At 27.3% G+C, this 22,494-nt stretch overlaps 2 protein-coding genes across 3 annotated transcripts; one reads left to right on the top strand and one right to left on the bottom strand.

Annotated features, from left to right (window-relative positions):
- The first annotated feature begins 514 nt into the window (after window positions 1–514).
- On the top strand, window positions 515–2,944 carry LOC112598712. Its single transcript, XM_025345279.1, has 3 exons — window positions 515–557; window positions 896–981; window positions 2,753–2,944. The coding sequence occupies exons 1-3, from the start codon at window positions 515–517 to the stop codon at window positions 2,942–2,944; spliced, it is 321 nt and encodes a 106-aa protein (XP_025201064.1).
- A 1,917-nt stretch (window positions 2,945–4,861) lies between these two features.
- On the bottom strand, window positions 4,862–21,762 carry LOC112591637 (proton-coupled amino acid transporter-like protein CG1139). 2 transcript variants are annotated; one of them, XM_025335524.1, is made up of 11 exons: window positions 21,611–21,762; window positions 21,320–21,393; window positions 15,716–15,835; window positions 13,425–13,575; window positions 12,059–12,180; window positions 11,014–11,098; window positions 10,506–10,778; window positions 9,381–9,559; window positions 8,370–8,542; window positions 5,831–6,073; window positions 4,862–5,634 (listed from the first exon to the last, which is right to left on the bottom strand). In XM_025335524.1, exons 2-10 carry the CDS (start codon window positions 21,364–21,366, stop codon window positions 5,832–5,834), a joined length of 1,392 nt encoding a protein of 463 aa, XP_025191309.1. In that variant the 5' UTR covers window positions 21,367–21,393; window positions 21,611–21,762; the 3' UTR covers window positions 4,862–5,634; window position 5,831. The 2 variants fall into 2 exon arrangements, with proteins under 2 accessions (XP_025191309.1, XP_025191302.1); XM_025335517.1 differs by having other exon boundaries at window positions 4,862–6,073.
- Window positions 21,763–22,494: the final 732 nt, after the last annotated feature.

Genomic DNA, 22,494 nt, shown 5'->3' with positions numbered 1-22,494 from the left:
CAGTCAAAAATGTGATTTATTAGAATTGTTAAATTTTGTTCCGGAAACAAACCGTTATACAACTCGTTCTTATCGGTAACAATAAAAATTAAAACTAAGCTGGTTTAATGTTTGTTTAAATATTTGTGTGTGATATTATTACTGTGTTTTAAAACATATTATTTTTCTTCGATTTTTTTTTTTTTAATTCTATTGTTGATTTTAAATTATCTTTGATTTTTAGACACGTGAAACAATTTCACGGTGTGTTTTATATTTAAATCCCTCTGCTTTGCAGGTCTCGGGCATTGATGGTGACAATATGATTGTGTGAAAACTGTAAAATTAAATAACTGTATAAAAATCGACTGGCTAGAAAAGCCAGGTGTACGTTGCTAATATCGACGCGCATAAACAGTTTATGACGATTATGGCCACATCATCCTATTCAATTGCATTGTATATTTTCTAAGATCGTAGTGCGTGTTTTATTAAGAAGTAAATTTGAAATAAAATTTTGAGATCAAAAAACGAAATGGTTGATTTTGACATCAAGTCTCAGCTGGATCTGCTCAACGGTATACGAATATACAGCGCATCTAATAATTATATTATTATGATAGAGTACTATGTTATTGTTAATCAAAATTAATTATGACTTACCGTTAACGTAAAAAAATAAAGTCCAGCATTTATTTTAACACAATATTTCCCTTTTAATAAATAATTAAATCGTCGTAGCATTGCGGCGACTACCTACCTATACTATGGTATACGCGCCACGCAAATTCTGCTATAACGAAAAAAAATTATCCACTTTATACGACTCTGGTACTAGAACAGTTTACTTCCAATGGGTACCAGTTTATTTTTATAGTACGCGGTTTTCACGATCGACACTTTCGTATTTACGCAGATTACTTAGACAGAGAGATGGAAGGACTGAAAACCGAATACTTCGTCATCAAACCCGGTATCAAGGCAAGTGGCGAAAATCGCTCGGTGAGTTGCAACACACGTTATAAGTTATTAGTTATTACTCGAAATTAGTTTAAAAGACAAAATCAATAATAATTTATTATTACTGAGCACTGATTAGTTATTTAAAAATATTTTTGGGATGAAAATTAAATTATTTTGTATTGTTTTTTAAACTTTTTTAATTGCCATAAGTATTAGTTTCTAAATCTAATTATGAAATAATTTCTCTCGCCTTTGAAAAATACTCGCAACATAAAAATATGACAATAATATACTACTTTGTACACAATGAAACGTCAAAATATTTACAAATTTATAAACATTGTATCATTTTACTATGAATAATTTAAATCATGAACATTTATTACTCGCCTACATTAAATACCTTATTGTAATGAAAATATGCATTTGTGTATACTAATCCATTCGTTACTTATAACATATTATTACTTACTAGTTACTAATGACTAATAACGAAAGCGTAGTACCTACACTACGCTCATCAATATCATATTTATAAATAAAACAAATTAAATACTAATTCCGAATTAGTAATTCGACTTGAGACTTCGAGAGAGGCGTTATGAACATCGATCTTTGTAGAAAAATAAACAATCGATTTTCTAAAAAAAATATTTATTATAAATTATAAGTATCGCGTAAAGTGCATTTATGATTTTATGACGTATATTCAACGATAAATCTGGCACTTAACTGACTTAACGAATTTTTAGTGGGTAATGTAGAATATATTATACTGGTATCATTACATGTTTAATTTATTCAATGTTTACTGAAAAGAGTAAATAAATTACTCGTTAATGAAATATTGTTGAATTTTCATTTATATTGGTTTTATTTTTACACTTAATATTATTCTTATACGATAAAAATTAAAGCCGTGAGAAACCCCTTGCAAAAAAATCCAATAGGAAGCTCGCTAATACATCAAAAAGTAAAAGAAAGAGATAACTAAGACTTTTTGTTTTTTATTTCGATGAATATATATTTTAAATCAGTTGTTTCAATATTTTATCTAAGTGTAAAAAAAGAAACATCTCGTAGTACAATTTTTAATCTGTATAATATAATATATATAGATTATTATTGATCGTAATTATTTCCCGCAATATTTGGGTGTTTAATTTATTCATGAAGTGTACAGAGACATGTATTGCATAATGATCAATTGCTCCACAATTATATACAATGTATAAGATAAATACACAAATATATGTATTGTATTAATTATCAATGAAAAAAAAATTGACTTTAAAATAATTAGTATTATTCCAATGTTTTTCATGAATAATTAATATGTACTAACACAGTTGTGATATGGTATACTTATTTTAATTTTAAACTAACAGCTTTTGCTGGAATTTATTGTACTGTATAGCTGAATATATGAAAGGTAATTGCTTGTACATTATATTTGTCGAAAGCGAATCGCAGATATAAGTAATTAAAATGAGATAAATATAAATAAAACAAACTCTTGAAACTTGTTACTATTCTTAAATTTTTTCCACTTTTTGTCAATCGTTTTTGATGTTAATATAAATATTCAAATCTTCGATATTTTGAAAATAATACTTTGATTTTTGTTATTTACGGGGTCCACGATTTTGTGTACACCTGATTTTTTAAAAGACGTCTGGGTAGAAAGTGGGACTACGACCGGAAACTAGGAAAGTATAATCATCTAAAACTATCTTAAGAATTTTAGCACGTTTAACGATTATGAAACAAAAACACTCCAAACCGGGTAAATAACTTAACTGTGTTTCAGGTGACTGTTGACGGCGACGCATCGACGAGCGTCGCTAACGGATCGCAGAACGACTGCAACAAGGATCGTCTGCTATACACATGGCAAACGTACAAAAACAACAGCGTGTGGTATCCACATACAGTCTCAAAGAAAAGGAGCAAAGCCATAGACATCATTAACCCGAAGACCGGTGAAAAAGTATTAATATGAACGAATGTAGAAAAAACTTGCTTCATGCTCCAAACGCTTCGCAGTTGCACATGTCATTATTTATTACCACGTTTTGTGTCCAATAAAAATTATATTGTTTTATTTATTCAACCTACTTGTATATTGTTGACGTTTTTATTGACTTGTCAATTGTCATCTTGTACTATAAATATTAAAAAAATAAAAATGTCTGTAACTCGGCGAATTGAATAGGCAATTTTGCTACATCTACATGTCGTCAGTTTTGAAACGAACGTTTAATGGAGTTATCCAAGTTTTTTGTCGCTCATCTCATCCATCATCAATACTTTAATATTTATGACGATAGGCTAAAAACATATAGAATTCATATAGGTAAATGAACAGTGTACAGGGTAAGTATTCTAAAGGTCACATAAAGTTTCTTCTTCAAAAAAAAAAATGTATAACACTGTATTATCAGTTCTGAATTAACGTATAGAACAAGCTGATAGACATATCACATATAAATAATCTATTAAGAGATTAATTTTCTAGTGTAATAAAAAGAAAAAAGCGCAAGAAATAGTGTATACATTAATAAGACATACAAAACTTAACCGTGATTTTTATTAAAGTACTCAGGAGGGTTGGTATGATCCCTTTCATAATTTTTTCGTTTTTTAAATATTAAATTGTTTGGCAGTATATTTATTTTTGATTATCAACCGTCTACAAGTATATTGTAAATTATTAGTCAAGATAAAAAACTCAACACACCATTTATTCTCTCTATTCTAACTGCAATATAAAATTTGCTGTACTGTACAAAGAAAATTAATAATGTGTCGAATAATCCGATATCTTCTTGAATCAAAACTACATTTATTTAAATATTTTTCAGTAGTATAATATGATACGTGTAATTTTTTTTATACAACAATTTTAAATGTACAAATAATTGACATAATTTTAATTTAATAAACAACAGATTTTTGTATTAATGTTCTTTGACTATGAATTAGATGGCATTTTCAAAATTTCGGTATACATGTAGTAATGTAGTATGTACCGAGTTATCAATGAGCAATGGTTTAACTATAAACCAATAACATTTCATAAATTATATTTGTTACATATTTACTTTAAAAAAGAAGAACTATTTCTTTTAAATGTATAAAACCTAAAGTTAATTAGAAAATGAGCACACTTGAGTAGACTTTCCTAATTTATTTTAACATATTAAGCACAATCCTTAAGTATTATTTATAAAATTGTACGATATTAATGTTTAAAAAAAAACTATTTAGTTAATCAAAAAACCTAAATCTACAAGTAAAATTTGTCCTAAGACAACATGTCTACTATATAAACGATATTAACTTAACCAAAATAATAGGTTTATCATTTTTTCCTTGTAAAAAATATGATAATTTATAATAGTTCTATTGTAAGTTATTATGTAATAACAGTACAGAATTTATACCGTTGTTATTTATTACACACAACTTAAAAAATATACTATAAAATTATACAATGGAACAGATTACCAAAGACTTTAATATATGAAAACATGTTTATTGTTTACATGTAAGTCAATATTAAATCAATTCAACTTTATTGAGCAAGATTATAGTGATATAACATTTAAGCAATAGCACTTCAAATATATATATATTTATTTTTTTTAAATGATTAATGATTATATACTAATTACTAAATAGTAAATTCAGACATTATTTAATATGTCAAGAGATCTGTTATCATTATATGTAGGCAACATGTATAAAAAAATATACTTTAAAATTTATAATTTTTAGATATCGCAAGTATAATATTTAAATGAGCAATTATTAATAAGAAATTCATATAAATTATTTGTCTACATATCTGAATAACTATTATATTACTATTAAACTAGACAAACATTCAAATGCATTTATTGAATACAAAAAACCATATTATTGCTATAATAGTGTTTATTTACACAATATTTTATAAAACCTTAATGTATAGTATTTAAAAATAATCAGCTTTACTATGGACACATTTGCCAGAACATAACAATGTTATTGCAATATTAACAAAAATATTATTATTACTAATAGAGTCTCAGTTACTAAATCAAACTTATAATAGAGTGTGTGGTTCTTACATCGAAAGATGTCAGTAACAGCACATAATAGTTTTTTCTTTTAATTATTATGTAAATTAAGAAATATAATAATAAACTATGCATAACACCTTCTAAATAGTATAATATTCATTACGTTTAACATATTATTATAATTTATTTTGGCTAAAGGCACTATAAAATCTGTATGTTATATAAAAATAAAATATTGCCATTATTCAAAATGATAACAGTGTGATAACAATACCACAGTTTCTTATTATTCTTTTACAAAATAATTGAACTACTCTCGTCCTACATTTTAGTGCCAAACTCTAACTCATGGCGGAGACAAATATCAAACATTAGAATAATCGTTGAAAAAAATAAATATTTAACAAAAAATGTGTGCGGGAATATACTGTTCCTTTCAATGAATAAAAATAACGTATTTATCAAATAGGTCATGAATTTCGTTATCGAATTGCATACACAACACCAGACGAATTTTTAACCTCTGACTTACGCCATATTAGAAAACTCTTAAAGCAAAAATTACTTCATGAAACGTAAAAACCTCGTCATTTTTTCAACGTACAATATACACCATGACGAGACCCTGTGAACACGCGTGATTTACGTTCACGCAAAAATTAAATTTAAATAATAAATTAAATAAACTGAAAAATAAGTATGATCACAATCGTAATAATAATAGTAATAATAGTAAATTATGGGCACGGTCAGTAAAACTTCTTCATTATTTGTAAGGAATAACTTAATAGACTAAAATAATTATGTAATATTGTATTCACACTACAACTTCCTGGCGATGTCCTGCAAGCTGATATACGTGCCTAGAACCAAGGCCAGGACGCCAATGATGATCAATATGATGTCCTTGATGAGTACATAATTAAAGCGACCGAAGTTACGTTCAGGCCACAGGACGCAGATCTCGATAAGCGCCGGGAACCCAATGCCCAGTACGGACAAACATAGGGCGCCGAACAGCGATATGAACAGCTCCAACAGAGGTATGGCGATGGCCAATATGACTGCAAACATTCAATTAAGACAAATATTAGATGTATAATTAACAACTCTGTATTAGTAATTATAATGCTTTTCAATTCAAAGATTTCTTAAACTGTCAGTTGTTCAATACGTAAATGATTTGCAACAATGAATTTTAAGTTATTTTATTTAACAATTAAAAATAAACTATACACATAAAAATTGATGCATTTAAAAATAATTATTATATTTACAAATAATAACTTTTTACGTTTTAAGTGTAAATATTTTTAAGGGATAAAAATGTACCCTCCTCCTTCCACAATTCTAATTTAGTGTGATGCATTTCCCCCATTATTATTCGTAATCTCTATAAGAGACTAAAGTAAATAGCATTGATTTCATAATACAATGTATAATTTATAGTACATTATAAAAATTATTATACCTATATTAACTCGATACTTTGACATCAAATTTGACATGTGTTATATCGAACAGAAATTGTGTAGCTGAATTTTCGATGTATTATAATATATTATATAGTCCTAACTCCTAGTCATATTATAACGTTTTGGGGACTGTCAAGTTTGACAATTGGAAACATTGTGTTATATACTTTTAAATCATTTGCGTGTTGGCAACTGGTATAAATAAAATATATGTATATTATAGTCGGCAATATTTGGCACGAGCAACTTAGCTAACTTCAAAGCGAATGTTGGCAATTAACAATACCATACCGAAAGCAAGAGTTTTTTAAGTATAATAATTATATACAATTCTATATATTATTTTAAATTGCAGTATTATAATAATATTATGATAAAAACTAATAATTACCATAATAGTTGAACAAATAATTTGTATTCGTCGATAAATGAGACAAATATACTACTCAGTTCTATATATAAATTATCGATAGCTGTTAAAAACACATTTGGGTTGGATCAAAAATAAAGATAAATGTTTTTTTTTTAATTATTTAAATTTTAAAATTAATTAAAATGTTGTTGGAAAAAAAATTATTTTTAAATATAAAACATTTACAACAATATTTAACACATACAATAAGACTATATTTTTTTATTTCTAACCAGTTATTTTTTTCTTTATATTATTTTGGATATTTACATTTCTCAATAAATTTGATTTACAAGAGATGACGGGTGGATTTGAAATAAATCTGCTATGCCAAAAATGTATTTAAAATAATAGTATAAATAGAAAACTTGTTCTTAAAATAAACAGAGGTACTTATAGGGGCTGTAGACTGTATAACTACAAATTATTAAGCATTATAAGTAGATTTAATATTGTCTTTATGGTCCATGCTATATTTACGATTGATAAGGTACACTACATATAGGAGATAATATCAAACAAAGAACTGAATAATTTATTTAACAAGCAAAATATAGTGAGTGTAAACACCCGAGAGTGAAGTGGCTGGAACTTAAAAAGAGCAAGAATGATAAATTAAAGTCACAAAATGGAAATTATATAAAATATTATCAAGGGAAAGCCCTACATAATGGTAAAAATATCGGACTTAGATGTAAAAATCGTAGAGGATTTGAATGAAAGAGATAAAATTACGCAGAGATACACATATATTTTTGAAGTGGTGATGGGTCTAAATTTCGTAGAATAAGTAACTGATAAATAAAATTAACATAAAGTTGAACTCTCACCGAAGTACTATCGCTGGATAGTCTCTTCATTTCACGTACATCAACCAAAATAATAATGTTATTATGTAAACGCTTATACTAATACCAATTATTATTATTATTATTATTATTATTATTACTGTGAAACTATCAATTAAGCTTATTGTACCATACGTTTACAGATTGTTAAATAGTCTTTATTAAAAATAAGAAAAAAATAAAAAAACATAAAATTGATTATTACTTATTAAAATTCTTTCTGTTACACCCTAGATTAAATATATCTATAAAAATTCATTCTAATGAACACATTTAAGTTTACACGACTTTATGACAAACTGTATTGATTGATCTTATTTGTACAATAAAATAAATAACATTTCGGGTGTTGCTAGTAAGGATTTCATGAAACGAATTTAAGAAATTAGCTGCTACATAATATACTCGCTGCTAAACTATAACTCGACAAAATTTTTATTAACAATTGATTAACTTCCCCTTTTCTCCAGGAAAATAAAAATAGACTAATCCTAAATCTTAAAACAAATTCATAAAACTAAACATATTTTTACGTTCCTACAGCTATTTTTTTCTTTTTTATAATTATAGTAACCATACGAATATATAAACAGCCACTTTGTATATAGTTTATTATTATAATTACACGTAATGAGCACAACGGATATGCGGAGCAGATATTCCATGGTCGCCTTATCCCAATTTTGAATTCTCTTCTTCATGTACGTATTCCAGATGATATCCACTGGCACGTACGCTTGAAGTGCATACGTGATGAATATAGCGAACGCGAAGATAAGTTTGACAGCTTGTGAGAGGCTAGAACAAATAACATTTGTAAAAGACAATGTACATAATAGCTGAAACGTTGCTATGATTAATAATATTTATTTCCACCTTAGTCTGTTCGACTCCCTCATCCCTAAAGTTTTTAAAAGAAACTTCTAAAACAAAAATCATCTTTTTACAAGCGAAAACCATAAAAATCGAAACAGTAAATCCTTCGGTACCTGTAACTTATTTCCTTTTATTTATTTCCTTATCCCCCACTAAACTAATTGATCTTATTTAATCAAAAAGAAAAGAAAATGTGATTAATTTTTTATGTAAGCTGATTAACATGGATATTTTATCAGAATACTTTCTCAATCACTAAGATATTTCAAGTATATATAATAAATTTGTAATATGTTGTAATAATATGTCAACCCAGTAATCACCGTTCAATCTCGTTTATTCTAAACCTTTTTAAATTATTATTTTTATTGGATAAAAAAATACTAATAAGAAGTTAAATAATAATCTAAAAATAGAAAATGTTCATCCAAACAAAGCTAAGAAAATTAATAATATACAAGATGATGTTTAATATAACAATTAACTACACTCTATCTTCCTAATCAATTTACAATATTTGTACAATACTATACATTTTATAGTAAAATATTATGTTTTTTTTCAGTTATTTTACTCTTAAGTCAGATTTTAATCAGTTAGAGAATTCGCTATCGGATTTTATTTTTAAGTGGTAATCATCATTTTTAATTTTCGTGATCTGAAGCATAATACTTTTATGAAAAAAATGTATATAAACAAATACCTCCTAATAAGGAATACGCATTTAAAAAAAATAATGTCAACAAATATTAAAACTCACGTGTCTTTATTCGGTAAGTTGAGCGTCACGCTGCCCAGTGCATTTTCACCATATTTGACGTATCCAAAGAAGCCCATCCCAACGTACATGATTGTGATGATAGTCATACCAATATTAAGAACGCCAGTTGTACCACCGAAAGATGCTGGGGTTTTCATGTTGTTCTCCAATGCAAGTACCTATATCATATTCAATGCATTATTATTACTAATATTTTTTAATTAGAAGGTAAATTTTTAAGAAGGTAAATAAATATAAAAATATAGATTAAACACTCAATTTTATTTTTGCACTTTGCATTATTCACGTAAAACTCGATTGAATAGGCAATAAGATCTATGTAAACAATTTTGAAAATACTTAAATGACCATTATTTTTTTTAAATATAAACACGATTGATAGGTGTCTATATCATATGCATAGAAGACATATATATATATATATATATATATAAATACATCAGTCAATTATATTTTAAAATATGACTAGTCTATATCGATAATGACTATTTTTAATAGACATTGATATTATTGGCTAAACATTTTAGAAAATAATAATACAATTAACAATTTAATAGGTATAAATCAATTTTATGATTGGTTGTTCTGTCATTATTGATTAAGAGTAAGTAATCAATATAAAACTAACAGAGTTGGAATAAGGACTTGATAAATTAAATTTAAAGGCAATTATATCACTATTACAGATAGGTAAAAATAACTTATTCTCACGTGGTAAACCACTATTACACTTTGAGGTATAAATCCACTTGACAGATCGACAAATACATTTAGTTGTTATATTTTAATGACTAGGTAATGAATCGAATTATAATATTAGCTGATTTAACAAGTTAATATCGTAAATATATGTTCATTTTAGATAATAAGTATAATATCAACTTATCCAAGCATTATATATAAAAATACTATAATCAATACCATTATTTTAATTTACGATATTGACGGTAACATTAAATTATGTAGTAGTCAAACAATGATATAATTATGTTACTTGCAACGAAAAAAAGTAACAATTCAATCATCAATTATTGTACATTATAATATAAATAATAATAGAACTTCAGAACTATTTTTATAGCCAACCGGTAACTACAAACTTACCACACCAACGGCTTCTAAAGCGAATAGGGTTGTGCCTACAAACAGAGTGTATTTTCTCGGTTCACCAATCAACGGTCTCGAATCTATGGGCGGCAGGTCGGTGAATATGTACCAAAGTACAATTGCAAGTCCGACAAACGTGATGATATTAGCCGCCTGCGAAAAGGGCGCCAAAAGTTTTAAGTTTCTGATGAGATTTATGGCCACCAATGGGATCAAAATCCCCAGCATATAGTATCGCTCATTCATCGGTTCAATGTAAATGTCCAACACCTGTATAGCAGAAAAAAATGATTATTCACACGAAAGCTATATGATTAAAATTATATATAGATAATAAAGCAAACTCTCCACTCTACATCACCCAATAATATATACGTTGACCCTGGAATCATAGTTTAGTAGGTTTAAGGGCGAATGGCATATACCTTCTGAACTTAAAATATCCAAAAACAGCCCTTATACTTTGTACAAGCAAAAAACCAACATGTATATAATAATCACTAACCTGTTTGATACTAGTTCCGATGAACATGATGTACACACAACATATTCCCAGCTGATAGACGATCAAGAATCCGTCAACGATAAACCTGCACACATAACGGAAATCTGTTATATATTTCCGAACGATAGCACTAATATAGTTACTACTATACGCCACTAAATAGGGAATCTGCCTGTATAAGAACGGGTTTGTTTATTCATTTTTTCCCAACTTTTTAAAAGCTTAAACACATTGGTCTATATTATAATAGCGGTCGATTGATGGTCTAAATAACGACCCACCAAGGTCATAATAATGATGATTAAAACACATAGGAAGTATATCGTTACTACGCTGCACTGCATATATATGCGGAAACTGAGAAATTTTAAAATTGTTTTTTTCTTTTAATTACATGTATATTATGATGATCAAATAGTTTCATGTTTTTATATTTCAGTTTCTTATAATATTTTTAATGATAATGTTTCAGATAAAAGAACATAGGTATTTTTAAATATATTTAACTTATTTTTTATATAATACATATTATATACAAACGTAAATCGTAATTAGGTAAAAGATTATTTAGTAGAGAAATTTATAGAATTTACAATGGGTTTTATTATCTTTAACTGTGAACACTTTAAGGTTATAGGTTATAATTAATAATGTATACGGCCTACATGTGAAATATAATATGTTCATAAAATGTTATAATATACTATAATTTATTACAGTCAAATCCACAAATTAATTATAAAATAAAATAAGAAATTTAATTTCAGTAAATTAAATAAAAACTGAAAAGTAGTAGTCGGAAACCATTTAAATGTTTAATAGTTTGTCAATTTGGAACCATTTAAACATTTTTTGGTAATTATTATTTGTCACTCAAAAGTAAACTTTGATATTTTATACGCATAAAATATTTAATTGCATTATTAAATGCAATCAAAAATTCAAAATGTTGCTTCATATTTATAATTATAGGTTTTTGTAAGAACGAGCAGATATACGGCGTCATATAGGTATAATAGTTAAAAGTTGAAATAAAATCACCAACGCGGAAAGAGGAACTCCGAATCGCAAAAAAGCTGGACCTTCTTGTAAGGCGTATTTCATGGAATCCGGGTAACTGAGTATGGGCACTCGAAGTCTCTTGCACAACAGGTACTGAGATCTAACCTATTGTTAATAGTGGAAAAAAAAGTATATTATTAAAAACTTTGTTATACATCTGCAGACCGTCCAGAAGGTCTCTATATGTTTTTATATGTTAAAATGTTTAAGTCACTATCAATAAATATATTTTTTTTTCTTAAATATCTATAAATAATTAAAAAATAATATTATGTTATTTTGTTAAAAAATTTCTGGCATTGAAGTACCTTACTAATAAAAGCGAGAAAAATGGTGAATATTACCATAATTATTGTATATAATAATAATACAACAACATATTTAATTGTAAAATTTTGTGTTTAAGATAGATCGACAATTTTATGAAAAATTGTCCACTGAAATTACAAAAAAATGTTCTAAAAATTAACTCAATTACTTTTCTCCACCCAACAAGCAAAACAGATATCTTGTAACCAGTTTGATCGCATTGTAACGTTGCGGTTCGATTGGGCGAGAAATGCCGAAAAGGAGCCAATTAAACACACTAATGTGACATCAACAGAAAAAACTATTGTAATCGGTTATTAATACATCAGAGTAAAACACAAAAACTGATTAATAATAGGACTTCTAATTGTAGATGTCAACACTAATATGGTTAAACGTAACCAACTTTTGCAACTCAATTCTTCCAAATCTGCCAACCTAGCACCCCGAAAGTGAAATTTTGCACATTTCACTTTGAAAAATTAATAACCATTTTAAAATAACTTATTAACTTAATAATTTATAACCACAAAATTATAATTTGTAAACTACGCTTTACCCTCAATTCAATGTCGTATTGGGTGCTGAGCTGACATCAACCTAGTTTCAACAATACTGCAAAATTTCATTAAGTAAAACAGAATTACGCGGAAAAATTTACATGAACACTAAATTAAATTAAAAAATAATAAAAATACATGATATTAATTTTAAATCAAGAGATGCTATAGTACTTAGTTTCTGGAGAAAAAAATCCCTTATAAGAAAACATTTATTCGAGAGTCAAAACTTAGATATAAAGATCTGATTTTTCGGTTAAAAATTAGTACATAATTGGTTACTAATTTTTCGAAAAAAAATTACAATATTTCATTCACTTTTGAGGTGATAGACTTGATTCTTCCAATGTTTCCGCTGATCGAACATAATACACCAGTCATGCTCTATTTTACCCAGTTTCACCAAAATGCATAACGATAAATAATTTTTTTTAGCCCAAAAAACAAGTCTAAAATTACGATCTGAACAACGGTACTTACCAAGACGTGCAAACAATACGTGCAAAGGATGCCGATAAGGATGGTGCCTACGGTTCCGATGAGCAGTCCAGAGTTGTAAAAGGCGTTGGGCATGGCCAGAATCCCAGTTCCCAAACTGCCTTTTAGCAAGTGAATGAGTGTCTCGTTATTTCTACAAGTAACGAAAATTACACAAATATACTACAATATAGTATTATGAATTATGATAGTAATAACGTCTATCATATTATAGTAATACACGATGAAATGAAACATATAATATATATTATCATTTTTTAATAGCGATATTAATATTACATTGTATTTGTATATATCACATGTTATAAGTACCTAACTAACAAAAAAATTTACACGGTTTGCTGTCGTTATAATAATATAACTACCAATTAACGCATAATAATTATGAATATATAATCATTAGCTATTTTATTTATACATATATTATTATGATTTTAATATGAATGATGCGTATCAAATAAACGATTGCGACAATAATTGTAATTATTGATGTACGATTATTCAGTACGATGCTCGTCGTCGACAAAACGAGCGCATTTAAAGGGCCATCGCTGTAGATTTGAACAAAGCTGTGCGCCAGTTTTCAATTTAAATAAAATTCATATGCCATAATCTGTATATTACTGTTGTCTATTATTATCATACACCACGACGATAGAATTGAACGCGTGCACAGTCAAGTATTGTATAATATAATAACTGATATTATAAAATTTTTTTGTCCGACGGCCATATACACGTCGTCAAACGATGTCAATTACTGTTTATTGAAGAACGCATATGCGTAAATTATAATAGTATAATACCTACTAGCAATATTATGATGATATTAATCACGCATATGTGGTAGCAAGTGGTAAGCAATAAAAACAATACATAAAATATGTTACTCTCTACAGGTCGACCTGATAGGTAAAAAGAAAAATATTTTCAACTTTTTCCCTATTAGCCATACTTTATTAAATAAAGATCAGAATATCTTGAATGTTTTTTATACCCTAGGAATTTGTAACATAGTGCAGATTTAAAAAAAAATAAGATTTAGTAAAATATTGCTAATGTATAGCTGTATTACACAATAATTAACGAGTGGAACTAAAGACTTCCAATTTTTTAATATTTGTTTAAAAAGGTCACTAACCAATTGTGGGTTATACATGGTTATACATAATTTAATAAACCTTTAATTTTACGTATTTTTATTTATCATTATTACATATTATTAATGCATACTTAAGTAGGTATATTAGAAAAATTGAGAACACATTTTTGCAATTTTTCAATACCTATATCAGAGTTGGGGTTAAAAAAAAAAACAAAAACATATTTGAAAAATTGTCGAGATAAAAATAATAAATTTCTTGCCATTGCAAGCAGTATCCGAGTTCATAACACGTGCCATGTCTCGTAAGAAATAACTTTGGTTGTAAATAGATCACCAGCGTAATATTTTCATTATGTGTATTACAAAGAAAGAAATTTAAGTATTTGATCAATTTACTTTTTCAAATTTATATTTTAATTTTTTATTTCATTTAATGGAAAAGTTAAACATTGAATGGAAATTTCCAGAACATATTAATTGCATAAGTACATAATGTTTTGAAATTTTCAAGTTTTAGAAGACCTAAACTCTATAGTAATGACTAATGACTAATGAGCGTATACTAACAGATTTCAAAATGATAAAATCTATAATAGTGCTTACTTATAATCGAAACACTGCGGTAGCAAAAATAGTGAAAAATTATAAGATTAGGTATTCTTTCAGTATACACCACCTTCAATGCTATTTGATTCGTTACAGTTAGTTAAATAAAATATAAATCATAATGTATAATAATAGCATTTTGTTTATAATGTCGCGTTAATACAATTGCTTTATAGCCATTATACACATACATTAACCATAAAAATTTGCCACACAATTGTATGTTTTAGCTTTATAGTTTACACTTTATACCTTGATAAGAACATGTATAATATATTGTATTATATAAACAGGCATGAAAATATTATTAGTCCTGTAATTGGAAGTCGTAATCAATATTTTAGAGTTGAAAAATAAGTGTTATCAATTCTAACAGAGGTTGTTTTGTTTCACGCGACTTTAATAATACTATTATATATTTTTTTTAAATATATAAAAACACCAAATCCAAAAAATACATTATTCGATTTTTATCAATTAACTTTAATCGTTTTCTATTTCACTTCACTGATTTGTAATTTATATACCTAATGATAATACTGATAAATAAATGGAAACTCACGTGGTGGGATGTTCAAGTATCCTGTGCGCGTGAGGATCATATGGTGGAGATCCATTGACATTGAGCGACACGTTTTCTTGTGGTACATTCACCGCGTATGATTTTGATTTTTTTTCCTTGCTAAAAATAAAAACATACATAGAAAGCTGTGATTAATTTTTAAGACTATTAATTAATGTATCTAAATTTAAATATATTTTTTTATTCATTCAATAGAGCTAATTATTTATAATTTTCCAAAAACGTACATAAAATTTTACATAAATAATATTAAAATTGAAAGGTTTACAAAAAAAATATAACACAAACTTAATAATGTCACTCAACATGATTTTATACTTTTTTTACTAGATATAATATTACTAAGGATTTTTTGTGATCAAAACAGAACACGCTAAAATATTAAACACTTTAAGGGGTATTCTTGGGAAAATACATCATATCATATCGTTTGTGTAGAATTCAGATAATTCTTTTTCGTTTCCAGTGCACAAGATGTGAAAAACATAAAATTATAAATTGAAAATATTAAATTAAATAAATATTCTATACGTATAAAAACGTGTTTAAACATACCTAAAATTCTATAACGATACGTTTTGGAAAAAATAATAAAATTAAATAAAGTTTTAGAAAATTCTAGATCAAAAATGTTTTAGATATGATGCGTTGTGACATGTTCATAGAAATGGTTTACCAGGGCCCCATGGTTTATCGCCACCGTCGGTTGTGTTCCTTTCTTTTATTTTCAAGTATAAAATCGTAGCAACGTACTATTATTATTTCATAGAACAAAACTAGTGCCCATAATTGTACGTATTTAATATACATATTTTTATTTCCATTCATAAAAATCCACTTAATAACGGAAGTAAAAGAATTGTGTAGTATAAAAATTGTAAAAAAACAATACAATATGCCACTCAACACCGACAACACCATTGCCAAAATGTATTAATGGTAAACAATAAAAATTTCAATTATTAAAAAATATAAGTGTTTTATTTGATTTAATGAAAACCCCAAAGTAAAATGTTTGGAAACTAATGTATGAAAAAAGAACAATTTCGATGCAGTAAAAATTGAAATATAAATAGCGCATTTTAAATTTACATAACTATTGAATAAATTGTATGTTTAATTTGTTATCCACGATTTGATAAAAAAAAAAATCGTTGCTTTGAAGTATGTACGTCTAAATAAATATTTTAATAATTAAAAATATTGGTAAAATATTTAAGGTGAAATTAAAATTAAATAAAAATAATAAAAGGTAAAAGCCACAGTAATAAAAGACAAAATTATGTTTTATAAAGTTTACCATTTTTTTTTTTTATCAATTATAAATAATTTCTGAACATTTGATCATAGTAAATTAGTAACTTTGCTACTTGCTAGTATCTTAATTACATATATAAATTCTTCGTAACCCAATTTACAATTATTTTTATCTAAGTTACTAACACTTTTTTTAGTCACCTATAGAATTTTTAATTTATTTCTGAAAAAAAACTGATAAAAATTATATATGATTCAATTACTATATAATTTATAATAATAATTATAATAAATTAACATAATAAATACAATTATTTTTATAAATAAATAAGCTTTTGTTCTCCATAAATGTGTTTTTCATAACTAAAACTTAGCTAATACTATTAAATAGAATATTTTCATTATTTTCAAAGATTATTGTAACCGTACAGTTTATATAGAATATTAACGTAGGTAATTTTAATATTTAATTTCTCATAAAAGAACAAATTTCACGATGTTTCGCTTTCAAGTAAATACTAACTAGTTACCAGGGTTCCATGGTCACAAGACTGACTTTCTACAGCGCGGATATTCTACACAACGCACTATATTTACAGTGATTCTTTAGTGTTTTATAGAATATATAAATATAAATATTTTTGAACAATATTTATTGTTTGTAGTCGGACATATCCTGAGCATATATTATACAAAACGCAATCTACTTATTAAAAATAAGTACAAGATAAAGTAAGAAATCAGGAACCCAAAAATGAACAAAAGCAAACTTACACAGCAAAATATGTAAATTGCACAATATCCAAGTAGTTATTATTATAGATTTGTGTTTTATTCTCATGTAGGAAATTAAATTAAGTTTATATTCCTATCAATAAATAAAACACTGTTGTAAAGTTAAAATTAATTATTCAAGATTAAATCTACTCAACTTTTATAGAGTTGAAGAATTGTTTTAAATTCTATGTAGTGATAAATGAATTGGTTTTATTGGTTTAACATTGGATTTTTAAATATATTAAATTTTTGTGTCATGGCCAAATAGAATAGTGAAAATGCTTTAATTGTTAACTTGGAGGGAAAGGGGGTGTCAAAATTATAAAATTAATAGTACTTTTGAAATTACACAAATATTTTATAATTTAATATGAAGACTTCTAAAAATAAAAATTTAGTTATATTAATAGACTATATAGACTAGCGTTATCGAAAAAACAAGTACCTATAAGTATATTTAATCATATTTAATTGAACTTGGAAATTATCTGATATTTAAAAACAATTAACATGTACTATCTATAACATTGAAATACATTTAAGACATACTTTATTGACATGACATCTAAAATAACTTTAATTACTGTCTACTTTAAAAAAATACTGTAAATCGAGGAATTGTTTGCTGTTTTTAAGAAATCTAAATTCGAGTACATTATTTACGAGAATGTGTGGGGAAAAATATCAATTCAGTCAAAAAAATAAATAAGAAACGTGAAACACTATTTAATTTTTCAATTATAATTATATTTCTTATGTAATTCACATTTATTTTATGATATTCAACTTAAATATTATCAGTTAACCATCATTTTAAAATTACTTTTTTATATACAAATCGCATTGTTAAATGTACACGTTTATTAATTTATTTCCACTGTGTACCCATTATTATATTGTAATTTCCATAAATATAAATAATTTTTTTTTTTAATTTTCAATGATTCTTTGTATTCTTTTAACAGATTTTCTTGTATATAAAATAAAATTACCTACTGGTTATATTCAATAAATAAATTTATAAAAAAAAACCTCAACTATTAGATAAAATACATCATCGTGGTTAAAATGCATCAGTATTGTTAAGAAAAAGATCCAGTTTTTTCATCAAAACAAATGTTTTGAATAATAGGGGACCAACATAGTAATTGGAAAATAAATCTACAGTATAAAAATGAAAGAACTAAATGTAACAGGTAAGTTAAATTTCATATTTTAATTAAATTTGTTTATTTATAACCTCGGATATAACCTAATTCAAATAAAGAAATAATATTAATTTATGACAATAATATGCTGTTAATTGTAATTAAATACGTATTTTGTTGTTTTTCATAATTGTTAGTTTAATTAATATTTTTGTTCATGGTTAAATCGCGAGTAACGGATTAAAAATAAACAGCATGATTGACACCTCACAATCTAGTAAAACAGGTGTATAAATACATAATAAACGGTCAGCGGAATGTGAGGACTGTACTCTTACATTATTATTTTGGCTAATAAATTAATTCGTCAACATAAAAAAAACATGCACACTTAAAATGTATATAACGCCGGACATAACCTTTTTAATTACAAAATCATGTTACAAACACATTAAAAAACCGTAGTATGATACACGGTATCATGTCATAATAATCATTGCCAATTATTAAAAATTACTATATTGTACAACAATTAATATACTTTTTCGGACAAACTAATATGCTAGCATTTGACGAAAATACTCGAATACGGTATCCGGTCATCCGTTTGAACATTCACAACTATTTTATAAGAAATAAACCAACATTATAATCTACAAAAGGTCGACCCCAAAATAAACAAATTACAAATAAGTAATAACACGGAAACCATAGCCATAATTTTATCATTAATCGAACGTACCCAATTAACGCAAATCGGACATTTAAATATCAATGAATATGAACAACAAACTACCTAGTACAAAGTTTAGTAATAATTAATAATAATAAAATATTTATGAAATTTAAAATTAAGCCACATAAAAATATGATAATATAAATTTGTTATTACAACATTCTATAGAAGGAAATATAATGATCGGACTCTTTTCTCAATAATCATAACAATATTAATAGATTCTGAAGTGTGGACACAAATTTATTATTAGTTACTAATGTACATCATATATTTATGTAAACGTAAACAAAATAAAAAATACTTTTGACCCAGTAGCACAATTTAACAATGATTGTCCAAAATCAAACCAACACTACATAATTGCATATAAACAATATTCTCAAATGAAAATTATTTTATTTTTTTATTTAAAGTTGAAATATATAATCTATAAGTAGACATAATAAGTATAATATAATATGATATATGAGACAGAAATAAAATTAACAAATTTTTTGGTAAAAATATAGCTACTTGACAGTCTTGACCTTACACCATTTTTCATTACAATATTTAATGTGAATCTTTTGTTTCTATAGTGCACGCATGAAATAACATAATATATACGCACGTCACAACGTCCGTGCATTGAATTGCTGCATAATAGTGGTTAAAATCTATTAGCAAGTATAATACAACGGCCAAATAGCGTTATACCTAACGATAGTAGGATCATGTAGGATCATTACAATTAGTTTATAAAGCAAATCCACCAACTACCAATACTGTTCCCCGTCATATTTCAGTTTTTGATCAAATATTTCAGAAAGAAATATTTTATTTACCAATACATTGTCCGATCTCAGACCTTTTAACATCGATAGAATTTATGTTTATATAACGGTTCATCCAATATCATTCTTTAAAAAACGAAATAGGTATGCCGTTGTAGTCGTTGTACGGAAAATTACATTTCTTCATGTCGGGCATAAAATATTCTAATGGTGGTTTGGTATGGGTTGTATATTTTTGTATGGGAATTCTGATATTATAATGCACGAGTGCATTTAGTGCCCAAACGCGTCTTTTAAAAACTGATCGACCCAGACGTACTTACTCCCACTTATCCATCACCCGTCTACGAGTACCAAAAGAATTTTACCCAAAACTGGTTTTACAGGTAGGTTAAAATGTTCCAGACCTTATTCTGTTTTTGTGTGCCCACATTTCAAAAAACACACATGGAAAATGTAAACAACATCTTTCATTTTGTATCGATTTTTCTACATCCAGCTGGGACGTAATGTGGAATCGTGTAAGACTAAACGAACAGAGCACAGTGAAAAAATACCTCTGAAAACGAATTCGACGATGACGATTTCCGATTGGCGTTAATACAAATGCGAGTAGTTTTGCAACATCCAACTCGCTGCTCGCACAAATACACTTCGTGATGCATGGCTTAAGTGCGCAGTTATAGACGACGGGTATAATAATAAAATAATACAATATCTAACCCCCTATGACCACACCCTCAATAAAACGGCGGTTGTTTAACGGACAAAAAACGCAAACCCGTTAATAGCAAGAAAATGGAAAATATTCATATCATAATATTATAAATATTATAGGTGTATATATATATATATATATACACAATTAAACATATTATATTATACTCACGTGTCGGACGGGGGTCCGATGCCGGTCAGCGAAATCGATTCAGACATGTCACTGTTGTAATGATTTGTAAGTACCTGCAAAAATAGACCAACACGACGCGATCGTTGATTAAACAAGTCTTCGGATGATGGAAACGGTATGAGAAATAAATAATAATATGAGAGATCAAAACACGTGCACTAAAATGACATTATGAAATGCCGCGTATAATATTAATGTGATTTTTAATCAACAATAATTATACCGTACAACAATATTAAAATATTAGGTTATCGTGTTTACGAGTCTCACCTTTGAAAATTTTGGCGGTAAAACAATTTTTATAAAAGATAATGAGAAAAAGAACTAACGTCGACAGTCGGACGTGCGCGCGCAACGGTTAGCCGAAATGTCAATAAGTGCACACCGACGGACCGCAACTACTGAACGCGTATGGTAGCTTCGTTGTAGTGCAGCGGCTCTCGTCCCGGTCTCGTGTCGAGCATGCGCCCCACTATCGGGCACCGGCGGCGGCAACGGTGGCGAACGACCGTGATCGATATATGTTATTATTATTTTTGTTGACGTTGTGCGATCGCGGGGTAACCCGACGGGAAAAAAGGGCGCACGACCTACGTTTTCCATTCATTTCGACCGACGATTCATGATAATAATAGACAATATCGCACATGTATAGTGTCTACGCATGCATTATCATTATTATCAATGATCGTAGTTGTCGATGTACCGAAAATTCACCAAATTTACGCATTTGTGAAACGGAGAAATGCACAGCAAAAATAATAATAACAATAGTACGTTGTAATCGTTGTATCATACACTATTTTATTTTATCCCGTCCGTTTCTCGGTCACGCGTTGACGACGAACTACTGGCAAATTTTTAACATCCTTATTGTCTATTGAGCACTCGTAATATATAAATAGCTTGCCCGTTTTTCTATAATTGGATTTATATATGATCTGAATCAGTGATATGGTATTTATGGGAAGAGGTGGTCACGAGGGTGAAGTGTTTCACCCGAGAAGATTTTTTTCGAAAGGGCAGCGGTATCATTTTTCTCGCACAGATAACGAACAGATTTAAATAAATCATATAATAACATGTTCTGCTAGATGTGTTAGTATGATAAGTCTCCAAATTAGTGTATCTGAGAACATCGAGTATACAGTACG

This window comes from Melanaphis sacchari, unplaced genomic scaffold (assembly GCF_002803265.2).
Source record: "Melanaphis sacchari strain LSU unplaced genomic scaffold, SCAv2.0 Contig0_pilon_pilon, whole genome shotgun sequence".
NCBI lineage: Eukaryota > Metazoa > Arthropoda > Insecta > Hemiptera > Aphididae > Melanaphis > Melanaphis sacchari.
Note: the sequence above shows the minus strand (reverse complement) of the source record. Positions and strands in the feature narration are given on the sequence as shown.